The 20,995-nt window shown below is 52.1% G+C and overlaps 7 protein-coding genes across 7 annotated transcripts; 4 read left to right on the top strand and 3 right to left on the bottom strand.

The window, feature by feature from the left end:
• Window positions 1-3: 3 nt before the first annotated feature.
• BO94DRAFT_540470 (uncharacterized protein) lies at window positions 4-2,425 on the top strand. The gene is made up of 3 exons (XM_025612921.1): window positions 4-205; window positions 261-425; window positions 492-2,425. The coding sequence occupies exons 1-3, from the start codon at window positions 122-124 to the stop codon at window positions 2,103-2,105; spliced, it is 1,863 nt and encodes a 620-aa protein (XP_025461896.1). The 5' UTR covers window positions 4-121; the 3' UTR covers window positions 2,106-2,425.
• A 1,738-nt stretch (window positions 2,426-4,163) lies between these two features.
• Window positions 4,164-7,159, top strand: gta1 (glutaminase GtaA). The gene is made up of 8 exons (XM_025606809.1): window positions 4,164-4,677; window positions 4,747-5,039; window positions 5,119-5,561; window positions 5,614-6,197; window positions 6,251-6,453; window positions 6,506-6,649; window positions 6,705-6,840; window positions 6,891-7,159. Exons 1-8 carry the CDS (start codon window positions 4,484-4,486, stop codon window positions 6,967-6,969), a joined length of 2,076 nt encoding a protein of 691 aa, XP_025461895.1. The 5' UTR covers window positions 4,164-4,483; the 3' UTR covers window positions 6,970-7,159.
• On the bottom strand, window positions 7,118-9,714 carry cps1 (Gly-Xaa carboxypeptidase). Its single transcript, XM_025612920.1, has 3 exons — window positions 8,992-9,714; window positions 7,647-8,944; window positions 7,118-7,576 (listed from the first exon to the last, which is right to left on the bottom strand). The coding sequence occupies exons 1-3, from the start codon at window positions 9,330-9,332 to the stop codon at window positions 7,503-7,505; spliced, it is 1,713 nt and encodes a 570-aa protein (XP_025461894.1). The 5' UTR covers window positions 9,333-9,714; the 3' UTR covers window positions 7,118-7,502.
• A 1,373-nt stretch (window positions 9,715-11,087) lies between these two features.
• Window positions 11,088-11,976, top strand: BO94DRAFT_478999 (WSC domain-containing protein; the record flags this gene model as incomplete). Its single annotated transcript, XM_025608725.1, has 2 exons — window positions 11,088-11,382; window positions 11,498-11,976. The coding sequence occupies 2 exons, from the start codon at window positions 11,088-11,090 to the stop codon at window positions 11,974-11,976; spliced, it is 774 nt and encodes a 257-aa protein (XP_025461893.1).
• Window positions 11,977-13,032: 1,056 nt separating this feature from the next.
• BO94DRAFT_540463 (uncharacterized protein) lies at window positions 13,033-14,542 on the top strand. The gene has a single exon (XM_025612919.1). It carries the CDS (start codon window positions 13,176-13,178, stop codon window positions 14,046-14,048), a length of 873 nt encoding a protein of 290 aa, XP_025461892.1. The 5' UTR covers window positions 13,033-13,175; the 3' UTR covers window positions 14,049-14,542.
• On the bottom strand, window positions 14,228-16,564 carry BO94DRAFT_590946 (Zn(II)2Cys6 transcription factor; the record flags this gene model as incomplete). The annotated part of the gene is made up of 1 exon (XM_025616073.1): window positions 14,228-16,564. The coding sequence occupies one exon, from the start codon at window positions 16,562-16,564 to the stop codon at window positions 14,228-14,230; it is 2,337 nt and encodes a 778-aa protein (XP_025461891.1).
• A 209-nt stretch (window positions 16,565-16,773) lies between these two features.
• BO94DRAFT_628895 (telomere repeat binding factor family protein) lies at window positions 16,774-20,174 on the bottom strand. The gene is made up of 4 exons (XM_025617516.1): window positions 19,777-20,174; window positions 18,391-19,726; window positions 17,116-18,342; window positions 16,774-17,051 (listed from the first exon to the last, which is right to left on the bottom strand). Exons 1-4 carry the CDS (start codon window positions 20,003-20,005, stop codon window positions 16,949-16,951), a joined length of 2,895 nt encoding a protein of 964 aa, XP_025461890.1. The 5' UTR covers window positions 20,006-20,174; the 3' UTR covers window positions 16,774-16,948.
• Between the last annotated feature and the right edge of the window lie 821 nt (window positions 20,175-20,995).

Genomic DNA, 20,995 nt, shown 5'->3' with positions numbered 1-20,995 from the left:
CTTATCTCACTTTCCCTTTCCCTTACACAGTAGTTCTTTCCCTCCTTCTCCTCTTTCCGCCTTCCCTGGGCTTCCTATCCTCTCCTTCGGCTTCCCCTGGGCTGCGGACTATCCATGAATCATGAATCTTTGTCTGTTTGCGTTGCTCTTTCTGCAACTTGCATTTGCTCAGCGCCAAGATGAGGATCTCATGACCTTTGTTACGGTGAGTGGCTGCTCGTGACAGTAACCTGAATGTCGCGTGCTCACGATCGCTTCAGCTTCCTGAGGTCAGGGCTCTGAAATTCGAAATCACTCACAATGACCGAGATCGTGCGAGTCCCGGTTACTGGTTTGTCGCACCGTATGGTCTGATCGACCCGGAGACGCCGACACGCAAGTATCTGCAGTATCAGGTCGGACCCTATATCTATGATCAAGATGGCGTAAGTCTCACTCCCCCCCCCCCTCGGTCTATTCCCAGACCAAACTGAGTCGTTCGCGTCGACCAGGTTCTCATCTGGGCCGGATCACCCATGTTCGACAACCGAAACGTCTTCGATTTCAAAGCAGTCCACAATATCGATGACAAGCCACACTTATCCCTAATCGCGCAGCGGTCCTTTGACGGAGACATTCAGGGAAGCGGCGTGATTTTGAGCCAGCATTATGAGGTCGAGTCGCAGGTCTTCAAGTTGCCCAACACCTGGGAATTCAATGTCCACGAATTCAAGATCCTTGACGGCGGAAGATCGGCCCTGGCTTGCGTCTACCAGTCGAAAATGCTTGACATGACTGACGTGGGCCATCCGGGGGAACAGAAGCTTTTTCTGACCGGTGGATTTGCAGAGCTGGATCTGACCACGGGAGCACCGTTGTTTGAATGGGACTCTGCCGACCACCTGGGTCTGCATGAGACCGACCGGTTTCACACGTGGGACGAACCAATGGGCGACTGGGGATGGGACTCCGTGCACATGAACGCGGTCGATAAGAATGCTGCTGGCGATTATATCATCTCGATGCGGTTCACTGATACGATCTATATGATCTCCGGAGTTGATGGCCGGGTCATGTGGCGGTTGGGTGGACCAGAAAGTAACTTCGTCCAGGACTTTGTCTTCTCTAAGCAGCACGATGTTAAATTTGTCACGTCAAACGGGACGTATCATATCATTTCATTCCTGAACAACGCCTCGGATGAAATCACGACGGATGAGAGTGTTTCATCGGCCCTATTTGTGGAGCTGGATACGGTGGCCAGTCCGATGACAGCCCGATTGATCGCACGCTATAACCGTCCAGATGGTCAGCTATCTCGACTGCGAGGCAATGTCCAGAATCTCCCGAGCGGCAATGTTTTCGTTGGCTGGAGTGAACGAGGCTACCAGAGCGAGTTCTCTCCGGAAGGAGATGTCTTGATGACTGCTCGGTTTGCATCAGATCGCTTCTCGACCTACCGCGCATACAAGTACGAATTCAGTGGTCGGCCTCGCGCACCCCCCGACTTGGTGGCGTCTGTATATGGCACAGACGAGGACGACCTGATGACGGTCTTCTACGTGAGCTGGAACGGCGCCACGGATGTGGCCGGATGGAACTTTTACGCCCAGGCGTATGATGGCGGAGCCCCCGTACTCATCGGTTACGTGGACAAAACCGATTTCGAAACCATGTACATGGCCCACGGGTTCCTAGACTGGGTGTCGGTCGCGGCCATCGACCACGAGGGTAATGTGATGGGAACTTCTGTCGTGCATCGCACTAAGATTCCCGACAATTGGAAGGCTGCTGGGTTTGTAGGATCGTCCCAAGCTCCCGCCCCGGTGAACCCATCGACGATTCACAAGGAAGCTCACGCCAGCGAGGAATCCCTGGGCCATTCCACGGTGTCTGATGCTGATACCAAGGATGCCATTGCAGCTCTCTCCCAGGCGTACGAGGTTGTCCGCAGGCTCGGAAGCCTCCTCATTCTCATTCTGGTCGGGTCATCTATCCTCGGGGTTCTCTTGGGCGTCTTTTGGGTCCTTCGTCGTCGCCGGCGAACACCGACTTATCGGCATGTTCCTTCGGAGGAGAGTTTCCCTATGGAGGAGAGTCCATTGCGAGGCAACGGGTCCGAATAACGATCTAATGGCGGTTGGTGAACGATGAGAAAAGAGGGCTTTGTGTAATACACTTTAGTTGGGGTCGCATAATTCTTGTATATAGCTTTGCTCTTCATGGAGAGATGCATCAACTGGTCTTGATTGTGCCGTATGACTAGAAGCGACCGGGGGATTTCACCTTGCGGTGAGCTAATCGTCATAGAAGCAAGGCAGATGGCGGTCTGCAAAAGTAGGCCCATCAATCTATAAACCGAACCGACGGCATGAATCCATGGACAGGAGAACCATGGTACAATGACAATAACATCCACCCCCCGAAACGTCAAAATAAACATGGGGTCTAAATCCCCCCGGGATTTAGCTAATAGTTTTAAGAACGCAATGGGCTCACAGAATTGCGCAATCGGAAGTGCGGAAGACTTTCTAATCTTCCAATCTAAGGTTGCGGGTGTCTCAGCTATCTTCGGGATGGAGGATGAGTCGACTTCTTATGATTTGTGCCTGACTGAGACACAGCGTAGTACAATGGTCGTATTGTGCTTTTCCCCCCTATACTACTACATGCTAGTATCTAGATACTTAGTTGGACTCTGGCGTAGTTGCTATCTTCGGTGAGTCGGACTATCGCAGAGTGCATCCCACTATCTCCGGAGTATCTCTGCTTGAACCTCCCCTGCTGAGCCTTCCCAACTATCGTGGCTCGATTCATACACTCCGGGCTGTTGCACACAGAACGTCGAGGCCATCATCTTTGCAACCGATCCGAGGCTCGTCTCCACCTTATGCAAGCAACCTCCCCAAGATCACACAGGGTTCCAGAAGAATTCGGACAATCCCTCTCCTGTCCTTCCATAACCTCGGGTAATCCCTGCGGTCGCTGAGATGACCGGTTTTGCGCGCCCGTGAAATCGCGTGCAATATTTTTCTGCGCCCGACTGGGGCGGGAAAAAGAAAAGGAGAGGGGGTTGTTTTGCTTGGTACCTGCATTAATTAACGAAAGGGTTGGGGACGGCGAGGAGCGTCAGCAAGCCATTGCCACCACCACTGCCGCCATCCGATTCCTCCCATCAATCCATCTCCGACAGTCCGACCTATCCTGGATCCTAGTCAGCCCCCGGTCACACTGCAGCCATGCCTGCATCCTCCCCTTCTTCTGACTGGTGGACTTGACGGTTCCTGGACGCAGGGGAATGAGGGGGACCCCGAGATGTACTTTCTCACATGATGGCATCACAAATGTCGGTCACACTGACGGGTTTAGTTGCCTCCCTCCGCAGGCCAAGCAGACCGGTGCTGGCCGACTGTTCCCTTACCTGGACCTTCGTGCAATCGCGGTCGATAGAGATGGCTCAATGAAAGACAACGGTATCGGGGTGACTTGGCGATTCGGGGGGTAAGCACGTTCGTTGCGGCCACCGAGGTCCCTTTGGATCAAAGTCCTTCGATCTGCAGGCAAATAATCAGACGGGAGGATCGATTGCCCTCCAACGCCATGTTGCTTCCTGCCGTTTTTAGACGACCTCCTTTTCGGCTCGAGCTGGTTTCTGGCTGGCTGGCTGGCTGGCTGGCTGATTGTCTCCTTTTTCCCCACGATAGCTTGGGTGAAGAGCCTGTCACCTGTTGCTTGTTTAATCTATCGGTATTGTTCGCGCGGACTCATGATATTGTCACTCATTCATGCCCGCTTCGAGTAGGTAGTCACCTGCATTCCCCAGCCGTGGATGAAGACCATGGGGTCTGGCCTGACAGCTTCTAGCCCGCTCTCGCTCGTTGGAAGCCCAGTCCAATGCTCAACCGCATTTCACCACAAGTATTCCGGCGGACTTAGTGGCGTCTTTTCTTGATCACGTCGTGCTCGCCTCGGTTGGCTATTTGCTTCTGGCCCGAGGCTATCCTGCAATCTCAGCGTTGCGGCAGCGCAAGGCTACATACTTTAATTAAAGATTGCTTGGTAAGACTTGGTCACACTCAGCCACGCCTTCATACCGGCCCCTTCCTTCCATGAATCATCTCATTGCTTTTCTCGGACATATGGATGTGGGCCGCATGAGCGCCCTCCACTCGGAGACTGACAGGTCAGACGATGCTGGGGGGCTCCCATCACGCATTTCCGTAGTGCCTTGGAGCTCTTGGAAATATTTTGTTGACCATACTCCTGACGATCAGATTGTGCCTTTCTTTTCAAATACCCCCCTTTCCCCTGGATTGTGGGATCGATCAACTACATCAACAATTAAAACGTCGCTGACATTCCTGCCCCCATTCCAGGAGCCACATTTCCCGACTTGCAAAACTTTAAAGTATTTTGGCATCGTCATCCTTGTGGGGAAAAACAAAAGAAGCCCGGTTTATAAAGGACTATGCTTGCGGGTTGAGTATCCAGCGGCCAAATCATCATGTCTCGGTTCTTCATAGGTTTCTTGGTGACGGTCCTGGCCTCCCTGGCCGAGACCACATCCGTATTCTCACCTGCTCGGCCTCCTGCACTACCACTGGCTGTCAAATCACCGTATCTGAGCACTTGGCTGCCTGCTGGAAGTGATGGTGGCAATGGTGGCTATCTTGCCGGGGAATGGCCGACCTTCTGGGGGTGAGTACTTTAACTATGTTGCTTGATGTGACGTTTTGACGGATGCTAAACATCACATTTACGGATCAGCGGTCAGATTACTGGCTGGGCTGGTATGATTCGTGTCGATGGTAGTGCTTATACCTGGATGGGAGTTCCCGGACCGACGAATGTGAATCAGACTTCATATGAGTATACATCCACGAAGAGTATTTTTACCATGAACGTTGGGGACAAGGTGGGAATGAACATCACGTTTCTCTCTCCCATCACGCCAAATGATCTCAAACGACAATCTCTCGTCTTCTCCTATGTGGATGTGGACATCGAATCTCTAGATGGCCAGGCGCACGATGTGCAGCTGTATGCAGACATCTCGGCAGGTAAGTGCTATTCCTCTATGATAGTTATTCAGGCGTCGTGGCGTTCCAGCCGTGTGATGAATTGTCTGACTCGCTAAAGAATGGGTGTCGGGAGACCGGACTACCACTGCAACGTGGGACTATGGGGTCACCGATAATAATGTCGCCTATCACAAGGTTAGTCGCCAAACCCAACTTGCCTTCTCCGAGGTCAGTGATCAGGGAGAATGGGGAGAATGGTACTGGGCAACAGACAAGAGCAAAGGCATGACCTATCAGTCGGGAGCGGCCGTGGATGTCCGGGGAGCTTTTTCTGCAAACGGAACGCTAGGCGACTCGCAGGACACCGACTATCGTGGCATCTCAACTAACTGGCCGGTCTTTGCATTTGCTCATGACCTTGGATCTGTTGAATCATCGGCGGGAGTTTTATATTCGATTGGGCTAGCCCAGACAGACGCGATTCAATACGAAGGGAATAGCAGTGGTACCACCATTCTACCTTCTCTGTGGACCAGCTACTTCAGTACTGGGCCAGATGCTGTAAGTGTCCGGACTGATAGGCACAAGAGAGCCATACTGACGTCGACCCTAGCTGGATTTCTTCCACCATGACTATGCGACATCCTCCTCGCTTTCTTCAGACTTGGATAGCCAGATAGCTAAGGACTCTACTGCTGCAGCTGGCCAGAATTACCTGTCAATCACTTCACTCACTGTTCGTCAAGCCTTTGGTGCAACCCAGCTGTGTGGAACACCGGACAACACCTACCTTTTTATGAAGGAGATTTCCTCGGATGGAAACGTGAACACAGTCGACGTCATTTTCCCGGCGCATCCCATCTTTTTGTACACCAACCCAGAGCTTCTAGATCTGTTGCTGAAGCCACTCTTTGAGATTCAAGAATCAGGGAACTATCCCAATAATTATGCCATGCACGATGTGGGGAGCCACTACCCCAACGCCACCGGCCACCCGGACGGCAATGACGAGGCGATGCCACTGGAAGAATGTGGAAACATGGTCATCATGGCCTTGGCATATGCGCAGAAAGCGGGCAAAACCGACTATCTTTCTCAGCACTATACCTTGCTTAACCAGTGGACGGCGTATCTCGTGGAAGACGCAATCTACCCAGCCAACCAGATCTCGACAGATGACTTTGCAGGCAGTTTAGCGTATGTGCCATGATGTGGCTCTGCGTGGCATACAATGCTGACATTAGGTATAGGAACCAGACCAACCTGGCTTTGAAAGGCATCATCGGAATCGAAGCCATGGCCGTCATTAGCAACGCGACCGACCACTCTGACAGCGCAGCCAACTACACTGCCATCGCTCATAACTACATCGACAGATGGCAGGTTCTGGGCGTTGCGCAGGATGCCAACCCTCCTCATACGACGCTGGCATATGGCTCCAACGACACCCACGGTCTGTTTCCCGTCTCGATGTATATCAGCCCAATACTGACAAACCTACACAGGTCTTCTTTACAATCTGTATGCCGATCGGGAATTGAACCTGAACCTGGTCCCTCAGTCAGTGTATGACATGCAAAGTACCTTCTACCCCACCGTAAAGATGAATTACGGAGTGCCTCTAGATACTAGACATAATTACACGAAGAGTGAGTATTGTGTAACCCCACACATGAGCTTCCATTATTAACCTCCCTTGTTAAGGTGATTGGGAGATGTTCACTGCCGCCATTGCATCAACCGACACTCGGGACATGTTCATCCAGGAGCTTGCGGAGTGGATAAGCGCAACGCCAACAAACCGTGCGATGACTGACCTTTACGATACGACCAGCGGAGAGTGAGTCTGCCTCGGCAAGCCCCTTGTATCACCGTGCTGACCCATTCCAGCTACCCGTCAATCACCTTCATTGCCCGACCAGTCATGGGTGGCGCCTTTGCCTTGCTTCTGCTCAACCAAGGCGCTTGATCCTCTCGTTCATATATATACCCATTTGTGCGTGTGTAATATGCCCCTGCTTGGTTCAGTGGATCCAATATTCTTTCAGCATTCGACGTGCGGGCCACTCGTTACATATACATATTCGAGCTTGTTTATTTTTAGCAGGGCTATAATCACGCCATGCTTGTTTTCATTGCCGTGGGCTTACAGTGCATTTGGGCATCGTGGGGTGGTCAAGTACATAATATCCCTTGCATAAGCCGCTGCAAGTAATACTGCTCATTTTCCAATCTTGATCACGTGAATGGGTAGAAGAATAGATGTGAGTCATAAACAGATGGATGCAAAGTAGATAGAAATTGCATCATAGATAGGCAGATTGATGCGAGATATGATCGTTAGGCAGTATGCAAATGACATCCGGAATAGAAATCCAACAGATGAGTCCCGATTCAGATCCAAGAAATGAACTTTTGGCGCAGGTAAGGAGCCAAATAATCCAAGGAGAGAATTATACGCTGCATTACACGTGTCCAAGGCCAAGAAGAAACGAGCTATGCTCACAGCACATCATGAGCAAGCTCATCAGCAGCAGAGTCAGAGTCTGACCAGCCATCGAACGAGCGAATAAGGTCTAAGTAATACACGTTAGCCGGTCTATTGAATAACAGCCACAACCCGATCAGGATAAAGGGTATACATACTGTAATACAACATCATAGCCTCCAAATGAATATCGATATCAATTCTCTCATCAACAGTATGGATATTCACGGCCCGACCGGCGCGCGACGGACTCCACCGGTAGATATTCCGAGTTAGGGGCCAGTAGAATCTGGTATCAGTGTTTCCGGTCATGATGTCGCCGCTGACGACGACAGTCTTTCCGCTGAGGCTGGGGACGGATTCGAAGACGGAGCGGGTGACGCCGGAGAAGCGGGCCCAGACGGGGTCGGTCTCGATGTTTGTTGGGCTGACGGGGGCGGGGCTGAGGGCGCCGTTGAGGGTGGTCAGGGTGAGGTGGTTGTTGAGGGAGGGGTCGACTTTGTCATCGGCCGGGAAGGCGGTTAGGGAGAGGTTGTATTTCTGGACGATGGGGGTGATGATTTTCACGGCGCGGTTCTTGACGAGATCTGGGGTTTGGTGGAGTGCGACGCGGTAGTTGACCACGGCGCTGATCTTCTCTGGGAGGGCGTTGGATTTGACGCCGCCGGTGATGATGTCGGTGGCTTGGGAGGTTTGGAGGATGAAGCGGAATTTTTCGCCGCGGGAGGAGGCGAGTTTCTCGGCGAGGGAGACGTAGTCGGTTGATTGGAGGGCCGAGGCGAGCCAGGGCTCAACCTGCGATGGGGAGTGGCGGACTTGGCATTCGAGCATCTTGCGCGTGGGATGGTGGGTGTCGAGGACGGGGACGAAGAGGTCCTCGCGCTCCAGCGCGTAGATGATCTCGGAGATGATGCCGATTCCCGTGTGCGGGGGAGGGACGGAACTGTGGCCGCCTGGGACGGCGAGGGTGAGGACGACGTCGAGGCTGCCCTTTTCGCCGACGCCGGGGAGAGCGTAGACGACGCCATCGTCGGTGTCGTCGACGGTCTCAAGACCCATGCCGCCTTCGTCGAGGACGAATTCGAAGCTGTCGGGGCCGTACTTCTTCTCGAGGAGTTGGGCGATAGACCCGGCGCCAAGGAAACCGTGGGATTCTTCATCGAAACCGAAGGCCAGAAGGACGGTGCGGGTGGGCTGCCACTTCTGGGAGAGGAGGTCTTCAACGACGGAGAGAAGACCGATCAGGACATTCTTGCAGTCGCTGGCGCCGCGGCCCCAGAGCCATTCGCCGTCAAAGTGGCCATCGAAGGGAGGGTAGGTCCAGTCTGAGGGGTCGTTGATGGGAACGACGTCCTGGTGCGCGGTGAAGAGCAGGGGCTTGAGAGAGTCATCGGTGCCATTGAGGGTGAAGACGAGGCCGAATCGGTTGATGTGGTCTACGCGAGCGTAGGAGTGACTGGATCGTGTTAAGAGGAGTATGTGTGGATGGGTTTGGACACGTACGTGAGGGGAAAGAGAGTCTGCAGGAGTTTCTGGAAGTCGGCGAATGGGGCGAACTTCTCGTCGTAAGGGTCTCTCATGTAATCGTCGACCGTGGTTGGGACCTGGACAGCCCTGGAGAGGCGATTGACTTGACGCGACTTGAAAGAGCTGTCCTCGACAAATTTGAGAGCCGGGAAGAACCCATCGTCAGGGACCTCAACCTTTTGTGCCAGAGGACATAAGTCGCTGGTTTCCCCGATAGTGAAGGTATCAAGAATCTGCTGCGGGGAGGGGATGCTGAGGGCCGCCACCGAGGGGACGAGCAGCCCTGCGACAAAAGGGAGCAATTGGAACTTGGTCATCTTCAATTTCCGAAGCATTTGCTGGAGAGAGATGCCAGGGGAGGTCGGGGGATAATATGAGGGGAAGCCCGACGCAGGGCGTACGTCAGGGCATTGAGTTATCTTATCGCAGAGTTGCGCAATCATTGCCGTGATAGCCATCCCCCTCCTCGTATCTCCCTTATGATAAGTCGGCTGTCGGGTAAGCGGACGGGGCCGCTCCAGCTGGGGAAAGAATTGCCATAGGAGGAAGGTCGAGGCAGGCGAGATTAAATATGCGGTAAGCAATGTTGGGGGCCGATAGCATGCGGTGAGAGGTGATATAATGTATATTGTGCGGATAACCTCACAAGCATTGGGGTGTTGCATCAGGTGCAATGACGAGTCAGCGCAAATCCTGGAGTACTATTTTCCATGGCAATGACACTAAAATGAACTGGAAACTGATTGCTTGTAGCACCGATTGCTCTGAGCGGGTGACAAATCAAGGGATGCACAGTTAGTCATTAGTCTCACAAGGGTTTGCCAATAGTGACGCCCCCTTTCGTTGTTGCATTTCATTGCCGGCTGGCGACATCAAGACCACATTGACTGGCGGAGGCTCCACTTATGGATCACTTTCCTCCCTGGCTTGTAAGGGAGCCATCGACCGACACAAGAATAGGTCTGCACAGCAGCCTCGGATAAGAGTCCGTCTGCATCGCGTTCTGCAGAGGAGACGTCAGTGCATCTGTGTGGCGCTATCAAGCTTGTGATGATCGGCGCTTAGCAGGGCCGGTGATTTATGCGGGACAGTCGAGCATTGACAGAAGCAAACTCGCGGGGTGGCTGAAGACTAAGGCGAAAGAGGTGAAGAGAAGCAGAAGATGAAGACGAAGCCGAAGATAGAAGACCCGGACGAAAGGGGATCAAGGGCGGTCTCGTGATCGGAGCCAAACCCAGCAAATGTGCAAACCGCAAAACTGCAAACTGCAAAGTTGCAAAGTTGCAACTTCACGATGGATCCCTTCTCCAGCCCGCTCTCTGCCACCCGCTCTCTGATCCATGGATCAGGAACACAACAACACCCGAGCAATCCACCCACTCAGGAACCTCAGGAACTTCAGGAACCCCCAATTCAGGTAACCTCCCAGCCCTGACTAAGACACATCCTCGACTAACAAACCAAAACCACGCAGGACTTACAGTCCAAGACCCCCCACAAACCCCCAAGAGCGTCTGACAATCGATAGTCGGCCGCGTGGTGGTCTCAGAAAACAATAGTGCGACGATCGTTACATCATCGGGCAAAAACATCACCCCTCGCCCGGGTACCTGGCGAACGGCAAACACGCATTGCGGAGGCGTAGCGGCCACTAAGATGGCTTCCCCAAGGGCTGAGCGACAGGAACGATGATGAAACACCGCCCCAAGACAGCAAGGGATTGGCCGCAACGCGCGGGACGTGGAGCCGAACGAACCATTTTGGAATCCGGAGAATCAGATGGGCGTTCATTCACGCGATCATCAGATCGGCATTCTGCTGCGTTTCACACGCCGATTTTTGTGTCAAGCTCGGGAGTTCCCAAGGGGTTGGGTCAGCCGTGTGCCACCCATCCTGGACTATGGGGGATCAATCAATATTTAGGTTGAGGATGTCTGCCAGTGTTTGTTTTGATATCAGTCTATCTTTCGTTCGATTTTTCTATACTGTACCTATCTACGTACCGACCTACATACCACATCTCCACTCTTTATCAAAGCAGAAATCGACTGCATATTCGCTCGTTCATCAAAATGCCCAAATCAAATACCAATATCGTCGCTCTCTCCGTCCTTTCTCTCCTGACTAGCGTCTCTGCCTACACCACCGTAGGCTGCTACACCTCCCCAGGCCAACTGACCTCGACCGGTTCCTACCAATCCCAATCCCAAGGCTACTGCCAGGAAGTCTGCACGAAGCAAAACCAGCCCATCTTCGCCCTGCACAACGGCAACGAATGCTACTGCGGTGACCAGCTGCCTCCGTCGGAGGCAAAGGTTTCCTCCACGCAATGCCAGACCTCTTGTTCCGGGTTTCCTTCTGAATACTGTACGTTTCCATGCCCTCTCCCACAAAACCAACCCCTTTGCCCCTCCACTTCCCCGCCCCATCACCCACACACATTCAACCCCCAAACAAACAGACACTAATCAACCCCCCTCAGGCGGAAACACCACAACCTGGCTCGTCAACAACTCCACCCTCACCACTCCCCTCACCCTCATCGCCACCGACAATACAGTCACCAACAACAAACGCGACTCCACCACCAACACTGAAAACGGCATCGTAATCGCCCCCGACTCCGACGAAACCTCCTCGACCCCCCCGGAAACCATGAGAGTTAACCCCACAATCGTGGAGACTGGCGTCGCAATGGCCAGTTCCCCAGCCGGAGCGGCGAACGATGACGTACTCAAGACAGCTGCCCCGTCTGTCACCGCTACATCGATGGTGGTTGCGGCTTCGGCTTCGGCCTCGGCGTCGGTCACGGCCTCGGGCTCCGGGTCGGTTAGTAGTGGGGCGGTGGTGAGTCCGTCGGCTAGTGTTGGGGGTGCTTCTGCTCTTGGTATGGGTGTGGGGTCTGGGTTTGGGATGGTAGGGGGTGTGGTCTTGTCGGTTGTTTTGGGTTTGGGGTTGTAAAGTTTTGGTTTCTTGGTTTGAAGTGGCTTGGATGAAGAGGAATGGGATTGGGTTGGGTAGTATGTGTGTATAGTTATGCTGTGATGTGATGTTGGCTTACGCAGAGGTATATCGATACATAATAATTTGGATTGGATTGGATAAGAGAAGAGAGAGAGATCGCTGGTCGATTTGAGCCGATTCTGGTTAGGGAGTTGGTTAGTTTAGTTCTTGGTTTGAGATATCCCTTTGCGAGAATGCATGAAGTTTTGTTTCAGTTAGCTTACAGGAGTTAGTTGTTGGTAGCTAGGTAGATGGTAAGTAGAACTCTGATTGATTATAGACTTCCGTTCTTAGGTTAGTGCATAGATGCTAGATAGATACTAGTAGGCAGCCTAGATAGGGGATGATATTAAACCCTTGTGCGTCCCGCTGAGGCTTTGTGGTCCACTGGTATGACCATTGGCCACATGTTATTGCGCGGGTTTTCCGGAAATGTGTCCCGGGGTCGGGGTGTATTGTAGATATGTCCTGGTCATGGAGGGGTTTGTGTGGTTGTTGGAGAATTCTAGCTTGGATTATTCTAGGAGGGGTGTAGTATAGCTGAAGGATACTCACTATTCCCGGATATGACGATGCCAGCCAATTGCTGAATGGTTCGAGTTAGCATCCCTCGCAACCAAGTCGAGTGCCTTATCTCGAGAGTCGAGAGAGGAAAGACCCTTCCTTGGCGGTGTGGACGGGCAACCAACCATACCAGAATAATAGGCGCTAATGAGCAGACAGGAGGGCCACTAAGTGGATAGTCCCGTCACGCAGGCCCTCTTAATGGTTGCATCCAGCCGTCCATATTGCACAACAGAATCCTCATTTTTAACTACTCTTTTAGCTTCAGCCGCAAGGCACCTAACGTCCGCAAGGAAGTGTCTCATTGGCAGCTGCGCAGCGATCCCATAAGCGCTAAGGATTGAGCTCAATCTTAACCCGACAAGTCACCCCACCTCCAAGCCATGAATAAATCCTGTTCTGGGCTTGAAGGCCCGAACGTGGCACGGGCTGAGCAGTCGCATTAATATTCTAGCCGCCGGCTAGTCTGGTCGGCCCCCCGTTGAATTTGAAGTGCGTGCTTTCAGCCTTGTCCTGGGGGTCTTCCTTTTTGTCTTCTTTCCTTCTTCTCCTGTTTTTGATGGTGACACCTGGAAGATTATCATTCATTCGCTATGGGTATCAGGGGGATCGCTGCTTCGTTTATTCTCCTCGTCGCATCATGCACGACCGTCAGCGCGGCAAACACCTGCTACTTTCCCAATGGTAACATTGCCACGGAAAACGTTCCCTGCTCGTCGGATGGCCATTCCGCGTGCTGCGGCACTGGGGATATCTGTCTATCGAACAACCTCTGCATGGACACGGCGGAACAGCCATATGTTCTGTCCAGAGGAGCATGTACCGATCCGGATTGGGAGTCGGAGAATTGTCCGTCGGTTTGTCGTGCGTGCTGCTTGCCCAGGCGATGTTCATTATCCGTGCGAGATAAACTGACATATTATGGTTTACAATTAATAGAGGATGTCAACAAAAGCGGCGGCAGCTCCATTATCAACCTTCTCTATGTGGATGGCGTCTCGACGTATTGTTGCGGTACACCGATCAGTAATGGAAGTGATGTGATTTGCCCATATGGAAACTCGTTCGAGGTTGCCACAGGCAAGATGATAGTTGGGTATGCTGGACTTGCGAATCTCACCACCAAGAGGAATGATACGGCTTCTTCAACGAATTGTTCTTCGTCTTCCACCTCCCTCCCAAGTGCTTCGTCATCCGCGAGCTCCTCTTCTTCAGGTTCCTCCGGCTCCTCTTCCAAGGATACAGCCATCGGTGTCGGGGTTGGTGTTCCACTCGGTGTTATTGCGAGCGCTGCTATTGTGTGGGGCGCCTGGGAGAGAAAGCAAAGGCGGCGGTTACAACAAATAGCCTCTGCTGGTGGTAATTCGATGTTTGAACAACAACAGTACAGTGTCCACTTTATGAAGACCCCGGCAGATCCAGCAGAATTGGAAGTAGACCGGATGAGGCACGAGCTGCAGTCATGATGTTGCAGCCTAGTTGATACCTCGATGCATGCGTTGGACGTGCCCCTTCAGATGTTCACGATACCCCATCAAAAGACCCAGCTGCTTACAGCAGCTAGAAAGGACTTTATTACTTAATTTGAGACAATTTCCATATATGAACGGCGAACGACGGGTATAAGACTTGATGTCGGGATTACTTAAGTCAAATTTTCGCTCGTGCCTTGGCCAAAGAGACCAAACATATCCTGGTTCGGATCGCTTTCTTCTTGAAAGAGGTAGTCATGTAGCTGCATATTCATTTTGGCAAGACCGGGGAACCCCAGAAGGGACGCTGTGACCGGACCGTTCATGAAAAATCCCGCATCGATGACCTCAGCAGGATTCCCAGAGGATGCTAGGGACGGGTCGGGTGCCATAGCCGGCAGAGAACCGGAGTTAACAGACTGGCCTGCCAGATGGTCGATGGTGATCCCTGGGTCCAGTAGGATCTCGTTTTGCGAAGCCCAATTACTCGTAGGATTGCTCTCATTCTGACCAGAGAGCCCCGATTGAGGAACTGCCGCGGATCCAAGAAGCTCGAAGGCTACCCTCGCACGCTTGAATCGTTTCTTCACTGGTAGTAACGCAGATCCTAAACGAGACACTGTATCCACTTTGCAAGTTTGATACAGCTGACCGGCGATATCTACCAGCTGGGTTTGCCTCATGCTAATCGTATTGCGCTCCTCTATTGAACCCCGCTCATGTCGGGTGTAGATGTATGAGAGACCTCTGCTGCATGTGTCAAGACCGTAGAGCATCATGTTTGAACCCTCGATGCCTCGATGTACTTGCGTTGGCATCAGATTTGTCGATTGCGGAGAGTTTTGTTGAGCGATGGCATGGAGTGCAGAAGCAGACTGACAAAAAGAATCGATGATAGATGGCGAGATCATTTGCCGCTCTTGACTAACCTTATCCCCGGAGAAGAGCATATGGATAGCGATGCTATGATAAGCATTCAATAGAAATGACCGTGAGGACATGATGGCGACCTGGCTCGTGACGAGCTCAATGGCGAGGAGGAGAATTCTATGCATCCTTGACGCCAAAACAGATCGGTCAAAGGAAGGCTGGAAAAGCTGATGCAACTGATGGAGGTGCTGCTTATGCCATGGTACTGATTGCCCTGGCTTGTCCTCTGCCGGCGTATTGAGGTATAATGTGTAGATATGCGCCACGGTACTAGTGATGTGGCTGAGCGGCCACAGGCACCGCATAGCCTGGACTTGTGATTGTAGCGTAGAGACATTGCCCGATGCACGATCCAGGCGGAGAATGGCCGAGGTAGTCTCATCCAAGCACGGGAAGTCAGGCGTTGTTTCCGGGGTGAGCAGCGTGAATGGCTGGTCGCTCTGCATAAAGGCCCACGTGGTGGTAGCCAAACACAACCAGTAGATATTCTGCACAAGCTCCTGTTCAACAACGCCCACGTCCACACCATTCAGCTTCCTCTTACACACCCTGTCGCTACCAGTCTGCCAGAAGGTGTACAGGCTGGCAATCAGACGGCAGGCGTAGCCTGCCAAACAAGTAGTGCGACGAGCATGGCCAAGGCATAACTCTCTCCATCCAATCAGGAATATTGCTTGGACCGTGGATAGAACCAACGGATGATCAAGTGATAGAGCACGTTGCTTCAACTGCAAGAGAGCAAATTGGCATAGTACCTGGGGATCATTAAGTACATCTCCATCCGGCCCGTTCGTGATGAGCTGCATCTCACACGCATCGGCCAAGATGACCCCCAAAAGGGCTCTATCCACCGTTTCGTCCTGGATTGCTGCTGTTAGTAGCGTTTTAGAAACCAATGGCGATAAAGGATGCGCGGAGAACCACACATCGACTAGCTGAAGGACAAGATGTCTTCCAAGCGCCATCAGAGGATCGGGATCAATCTCAATAGTATCGAACATTGTCAGCGTTTCATCAGCTGCCAAGCTAGAGAGGAAGTAGTTTTGGTTGGGTATATCCGGTTGCGGGTCCCCCAAGTAACTGAAACGAAGCGGCAGGATGCCCACCATCTCGGAGGCCATAAAAGACAACAATCCATCGTAGCTCAAAGGGGGCTTGATTGGACGGAGTGGCGGAGTCTGAGACTGCTCCATATCCCACCGATGGGCGACGATTGAGTTTTGGAAGAGGTCGTTGCATGACTCGGATTTTGTAATATAGTAGACGTTGAACCTTCGCTCCAGCTCATCGCCCACAATGTCATTCAGAGTGGGGTCAGTTGCAGACTCCGGGCTGTGAGAGGCGCCCTCCACGGAGGTCCTGGAGGAAGAGGATGGCAGAGATTCTCCGCCATTGTTGAGATGAGTATCCGGGCCGGGTGGAGGCTGGAATGCTGTGCCCTTCTGTTTGGGTCGTCCCTTGCGAGCTTCAGAACTGTAGACGCAGCTGAGGTTGCGCTTCTCACAAGCACTGCAGATGGATTCGCCCGAGCATCGGATCTTCCTGGCACGACAGAAGACACAGCTACGTCTGAGACTCATTGTGGGAACCGATCCTGACGAGGTGCGTTGAATGCGACGCTGGGGGGGGGGGGGGGGGGTAATTGAAGCTGACAGCTGCTGCTGCTGACATTTGCGGGTGGCAGTCGGCTGGCTGGCAGGCGGAGATCAACCCGGCGGTACCCGGCATCCGTACCTTGCCGTATACAATACAGACTGAATACCAGCCACGAGGTGGAATAAGTAGATTACGAGATCGAAAGCATTAGTACAAAACAACATCTGCCATGAGCTCCAATATACATAGACCGTCACAGAACCCAAAACCCCCCAAAACAGATATTATGAAAATATCCTGACTCATTCTTGGTCCAGCAGAAAATGATGAGCATATACTTCGTGAACCCTAGACCCAACTGCTCCAATTCATTGCTCACGAGATAAATCGACACCGTTTCTTTCGAGCCTCGCACAATCTCCCCTCTTCATCGTCACGCCACCAAAATTCTCGGGGATTGGTAATCCCTCCCTAATCTCTGTTAGCTGGAAATGTTCTCTTCAATGTTGATGTGAGAAGTGCAATGACAACTTACCGGTAAAACTTAATCTTCAGATTTCTTGCGCGGTCTTTCAGTTGCACCTGGTTTCGATCCTTAATCCGGGTTTCGCCCGCCTTCTCGGGCTGAACCAGGTTTTCATTTTCGATCTTCGCCCATGAGATGCCGTGTTCTTTGATCAAACGTACCAGTCGTGTATCTTCAGCCTCTGACCAGCCCCTCGATTGTCTTCCTCGGGCAGAAACAGTTTTACGCCTAGGTGGCGGCGAGGTGGACTCTTGATTGCTTCCTTGGTGTGATTCGGCCTGCGTACGTGCTGGAGACCGAGCAGCATCTTGCGATCCTTGCCGACGCTGCTCTTCGACGCCATCTCGGCCATCTTCATGACCATTGTCCACCCTTGCACGCTTACTCTGCCGCGCCTGCACTGGCTTAGCGGCACGCCGGCGCTCTGTGTCTACTACACGATCATTTGTATCAAACTCGTCGTCGCTTTCTGAAACACTGCTGGTCTCACGTCGGCGTTTGGGAGGTCGTCCACGAGGCCTCCGTTCAACACTTCTGATGTCCGATGCCTGGCTGACAGGGGATACGCGCACGGCATTTTCTTGGCGATCAATGAATGCAGGGCGTGAACTGTGATTGGCATCCAGACGAGGGGGCGCTTGCGGTTTTGCCATATTCCAAACATCCCTGCTTGAGGGAAGTGCGAGGTTGTTTGTTGTAGGCGGGGCCAGTGAAGAAGTAGGTGCGTGGCGAGGTCTTGAAGCGGACCTGTTCATTGGAGGACTGTGGGACCTCTCTGGATGACTCTCGGTATGCTGACTTATATCAAGAGGCTCGTCGTTGACAGTAATCTCCGTCTCATCAATTACGGTGGAGTTATCGTTCAACCGATTCTCATATACCTCCGTGTCGTTCACCTGAGTCTCCTCGTTCAACTCAGTCTCCTCATATGCCTCAGTGTCGTCGTTCACCTGAGAGTCGTCGTTTACTTGAGTGTCATCATTTACCTGAGAGTCTTCGTTCACGAGCGTGCGAGAGGCATCAAAGGTCTCATGGGGCTGCGCGGATACCGACCTCTGCCGAGGTGGCATTGCAGCTACGGTCTGTCGCCTGTCGGATGTAGACTGCTGTGCCACATCAGGACGGTTCGGCCTGACAAAGTCTGATTGTCGGTGAGAACTGGACGTCTCAGTCAAGCCCCGGAGTTGTTGCTGACGTTGCATCACTCGGTTGATTGCCGCTTTATTCAAAAAGGAGCTTTTCTAGGTTAACGTGTGGATAGATGTGCATGGTCGGGATACTCACGGTCTGGAAGACTTCCTTCGATCACTAACCTCCGAAGTAGGCTCCCTCGTGTCAGCAGGGGGCAAAACATCGCGGGGCACTGAAGCGACCCTTGGCACGGTTGTCTCTGGTTCGATAATATCTGGCACAGTATGAGGGTTGGGGGCAGGCGCGGGTGTAGCAGTCCTTTGTGAGCTCACGGGAGATGCTCGGACTAAAGGCTGGGATGGGCCTTGACCATCTGAAAAGCCAACAGTCTTCCGCGCAGAATTATTGACCACAGGAAAACGATTCTCCATCCGCTGACTACTAGGCGTAGAGAAGCCCATAGTATTTCCCAGGCTGTGACGGGTTTTTGACATGGAGTAAACATCATCCATGTGTATCAGGTCATTGTTGATTTCGTCCGTCCTCTTGCGAATCCATCGGACAGCCTGCATAACAAACTTCTGCCAACGGTAGTCACCCTTGAGTGCCTCAAGGGTACCGTCTACCTCTAAAACCACACGCATATCATTGTAACGATCCTCAACATCACTTCGATACCTAGAGGGAAGCTCCTGCCTGAGGCCAGTGAACCTCTCCAGGTTGAAACCGCGGAACCGACGTTCAGCATCCTCGGTCGCATCCTTGGGCAAATGCAAGAAAAAACCACTTGTCAGTATCTCAACTGGGTCGAAGTCGTCGTCATCCTGGTGTGCTTCAAGCTGCATTATCAAGTACTGGGTACGGATCTCCAGCGCAAGCTCAAATGTATCTTTGTCCAAGTAGCTTTCGTCGACCGATTTCTGTACATCCTTTTCGACCAGATTTGTCATGAAAGGCAGAGGGAACTGTGCTTGGATGCTGGAGATTGTCTGCTCTGGGGAAGAATTGGTGCCAGGTCTAGCAAGGAGCATTCGCAACGCAAAGCGAGCACAATTGGCTTTGTGTAGAAACGGCTTCCAGCGGTCTTCCAGCCCACTGACCTTCACAATCTGCTCCACATCGAGGTAGGTCGAATGGGTAGATAGGCCAAAGTATTTTACCTCATGGTTTAGATTGGTCACCGACCGCTGCAGACGTCTGCTTTGAGTACTGCCAGGATCTCCCAGCTTCTTCGCAGTGCTAATGATGCTGACGGGGTCTGCGGACCCGGGGACGAGAAAGTCAAGCACATTGCCAGCAGCACGCTCCAAGTCCGGGAGAGCCTCCACCATTATATCAGGATCTAAATCAAGATCTGGCTCTGAAGGCAGGATAGTGGTGCCAGAGATATTGGCCTCCTCTTCTGGAGTCTCTGGAATGACCTGGTTTGCATACTGGCCGAGCCTCGGAGCTGACTGGAGGGGAGATTCCTCGGAAACGACATCCAAGCCTATTTAATCGACCGTGAGAAACGCTCAAACAAATGGTAGAGAGACTCACCCTCTCCGCCCATACGACCTTTACCTAGGCCTCCCCCCCTTCTGCGACCGGCATCCATCGACGCCTCGCCATCATCGTGCTGCTGAGGTCCGGATCCCTCCAAATCACGACTTTGGCTACGCGTTACTCGTCTCCGAATAGGACTCCCAGTCCAGGCCTTACCCTTCGACGTAACCCAGTGCTCAGTTGAGGACTGAGCAGCCTCTCGCGACCGGGCCAATCTCGCCATTCTACCACAACAAACTTCCCTCCCCCAGAGGAAAGGAAGGCGGTCAGCTGCCGGAGCACGTGCAACTGGCGATTTATACGCTCAAAGAATCCAGAAATGATGGCATAAGTCTCCTCTGAATGGAAACTGATGAAACCCTGATACTGTAGTTGGCTGAGGATGGTTGTCGGGTGGTGTAGGAGTGGTAGAAGGAAGAGAATTTCAACTAGGGGAGGTTCAGCGGTCAGACCCTAAAAATTGTGCCAGATTTGGGGTAACTAGATTATGTAAGCGGCAGAATTAGGCAGTAGGGTTTAAAAACCCCAGAAAACCCCAGAAAACCCCACACCCTAAAAAACCCCCAGACCCTAATAAACGTCACCCTAATAAACATCACAATAAACCACTCTTATTGCACCTGACACATGACTGTTGAGTGATGGAGCGCTTATGATACTGTATGCAGTGGAAGGGTAAAAGATGAAGGTACTCATGAGCTGGGTCGATGCGTTGTGTGGAAATTGTGGTCGGTTTCCGGTTTAAGTAAATCGACGATGTTATGTTGCTACCGATTTTTCCCAAAGTAAAGATCAATATCAGTCTCGTTGCCTACTATATCTTGTCAATTTCATAATATTAGGCCAATCCTTAGAGTGGTTGTTGAGATATAGCCTGAAAAAGGTGTCGCTGGCTTGGGCTGCAACATTCTGATAGAAGGGTAAGTTTAAGCAATTTGGGATATAACCAGATGTAATTTCGTGTTCCAGCTGGATTTTAATAAAATACTAGCTCCAGAACGTAGTCTTAGTAGTATTAATCCGAGCTGATGTGATGCTGGTGATGAACAGTTAGGTCTACTATCCGTATGGTATAGGTGGTTATAGCATCATGGATTCCTTTTCTGCAGAATTGGCTACACGGTGTTTTATTCTTCCTCCTATTCATTACTACTTAGACAGTAAATATATGCTTCTCATGTTCAAAATAGGGGCATTTATTCTATGAGGAAGA

This window comes from Aspergillus sclerotioniger, assembly GCF_003184525.1.
Source record: "Aspergillus sclerotioniger CBS 115572 chromosome Unknown BO94scaffold_48, whole genome shotgun sequence".
NCBI lineage: Eukaryota > Fungi > Ascomycota > Eurotiomycetes > Eurotiales > Aspergillaceae > Aspergillus > Aspergillus sclerotioniger.
The sequence above is the reverse complement of the archived record's forward strand: the minus strand, read 5'-3'. Positions and strand labels throughout refer to the sequence as shown.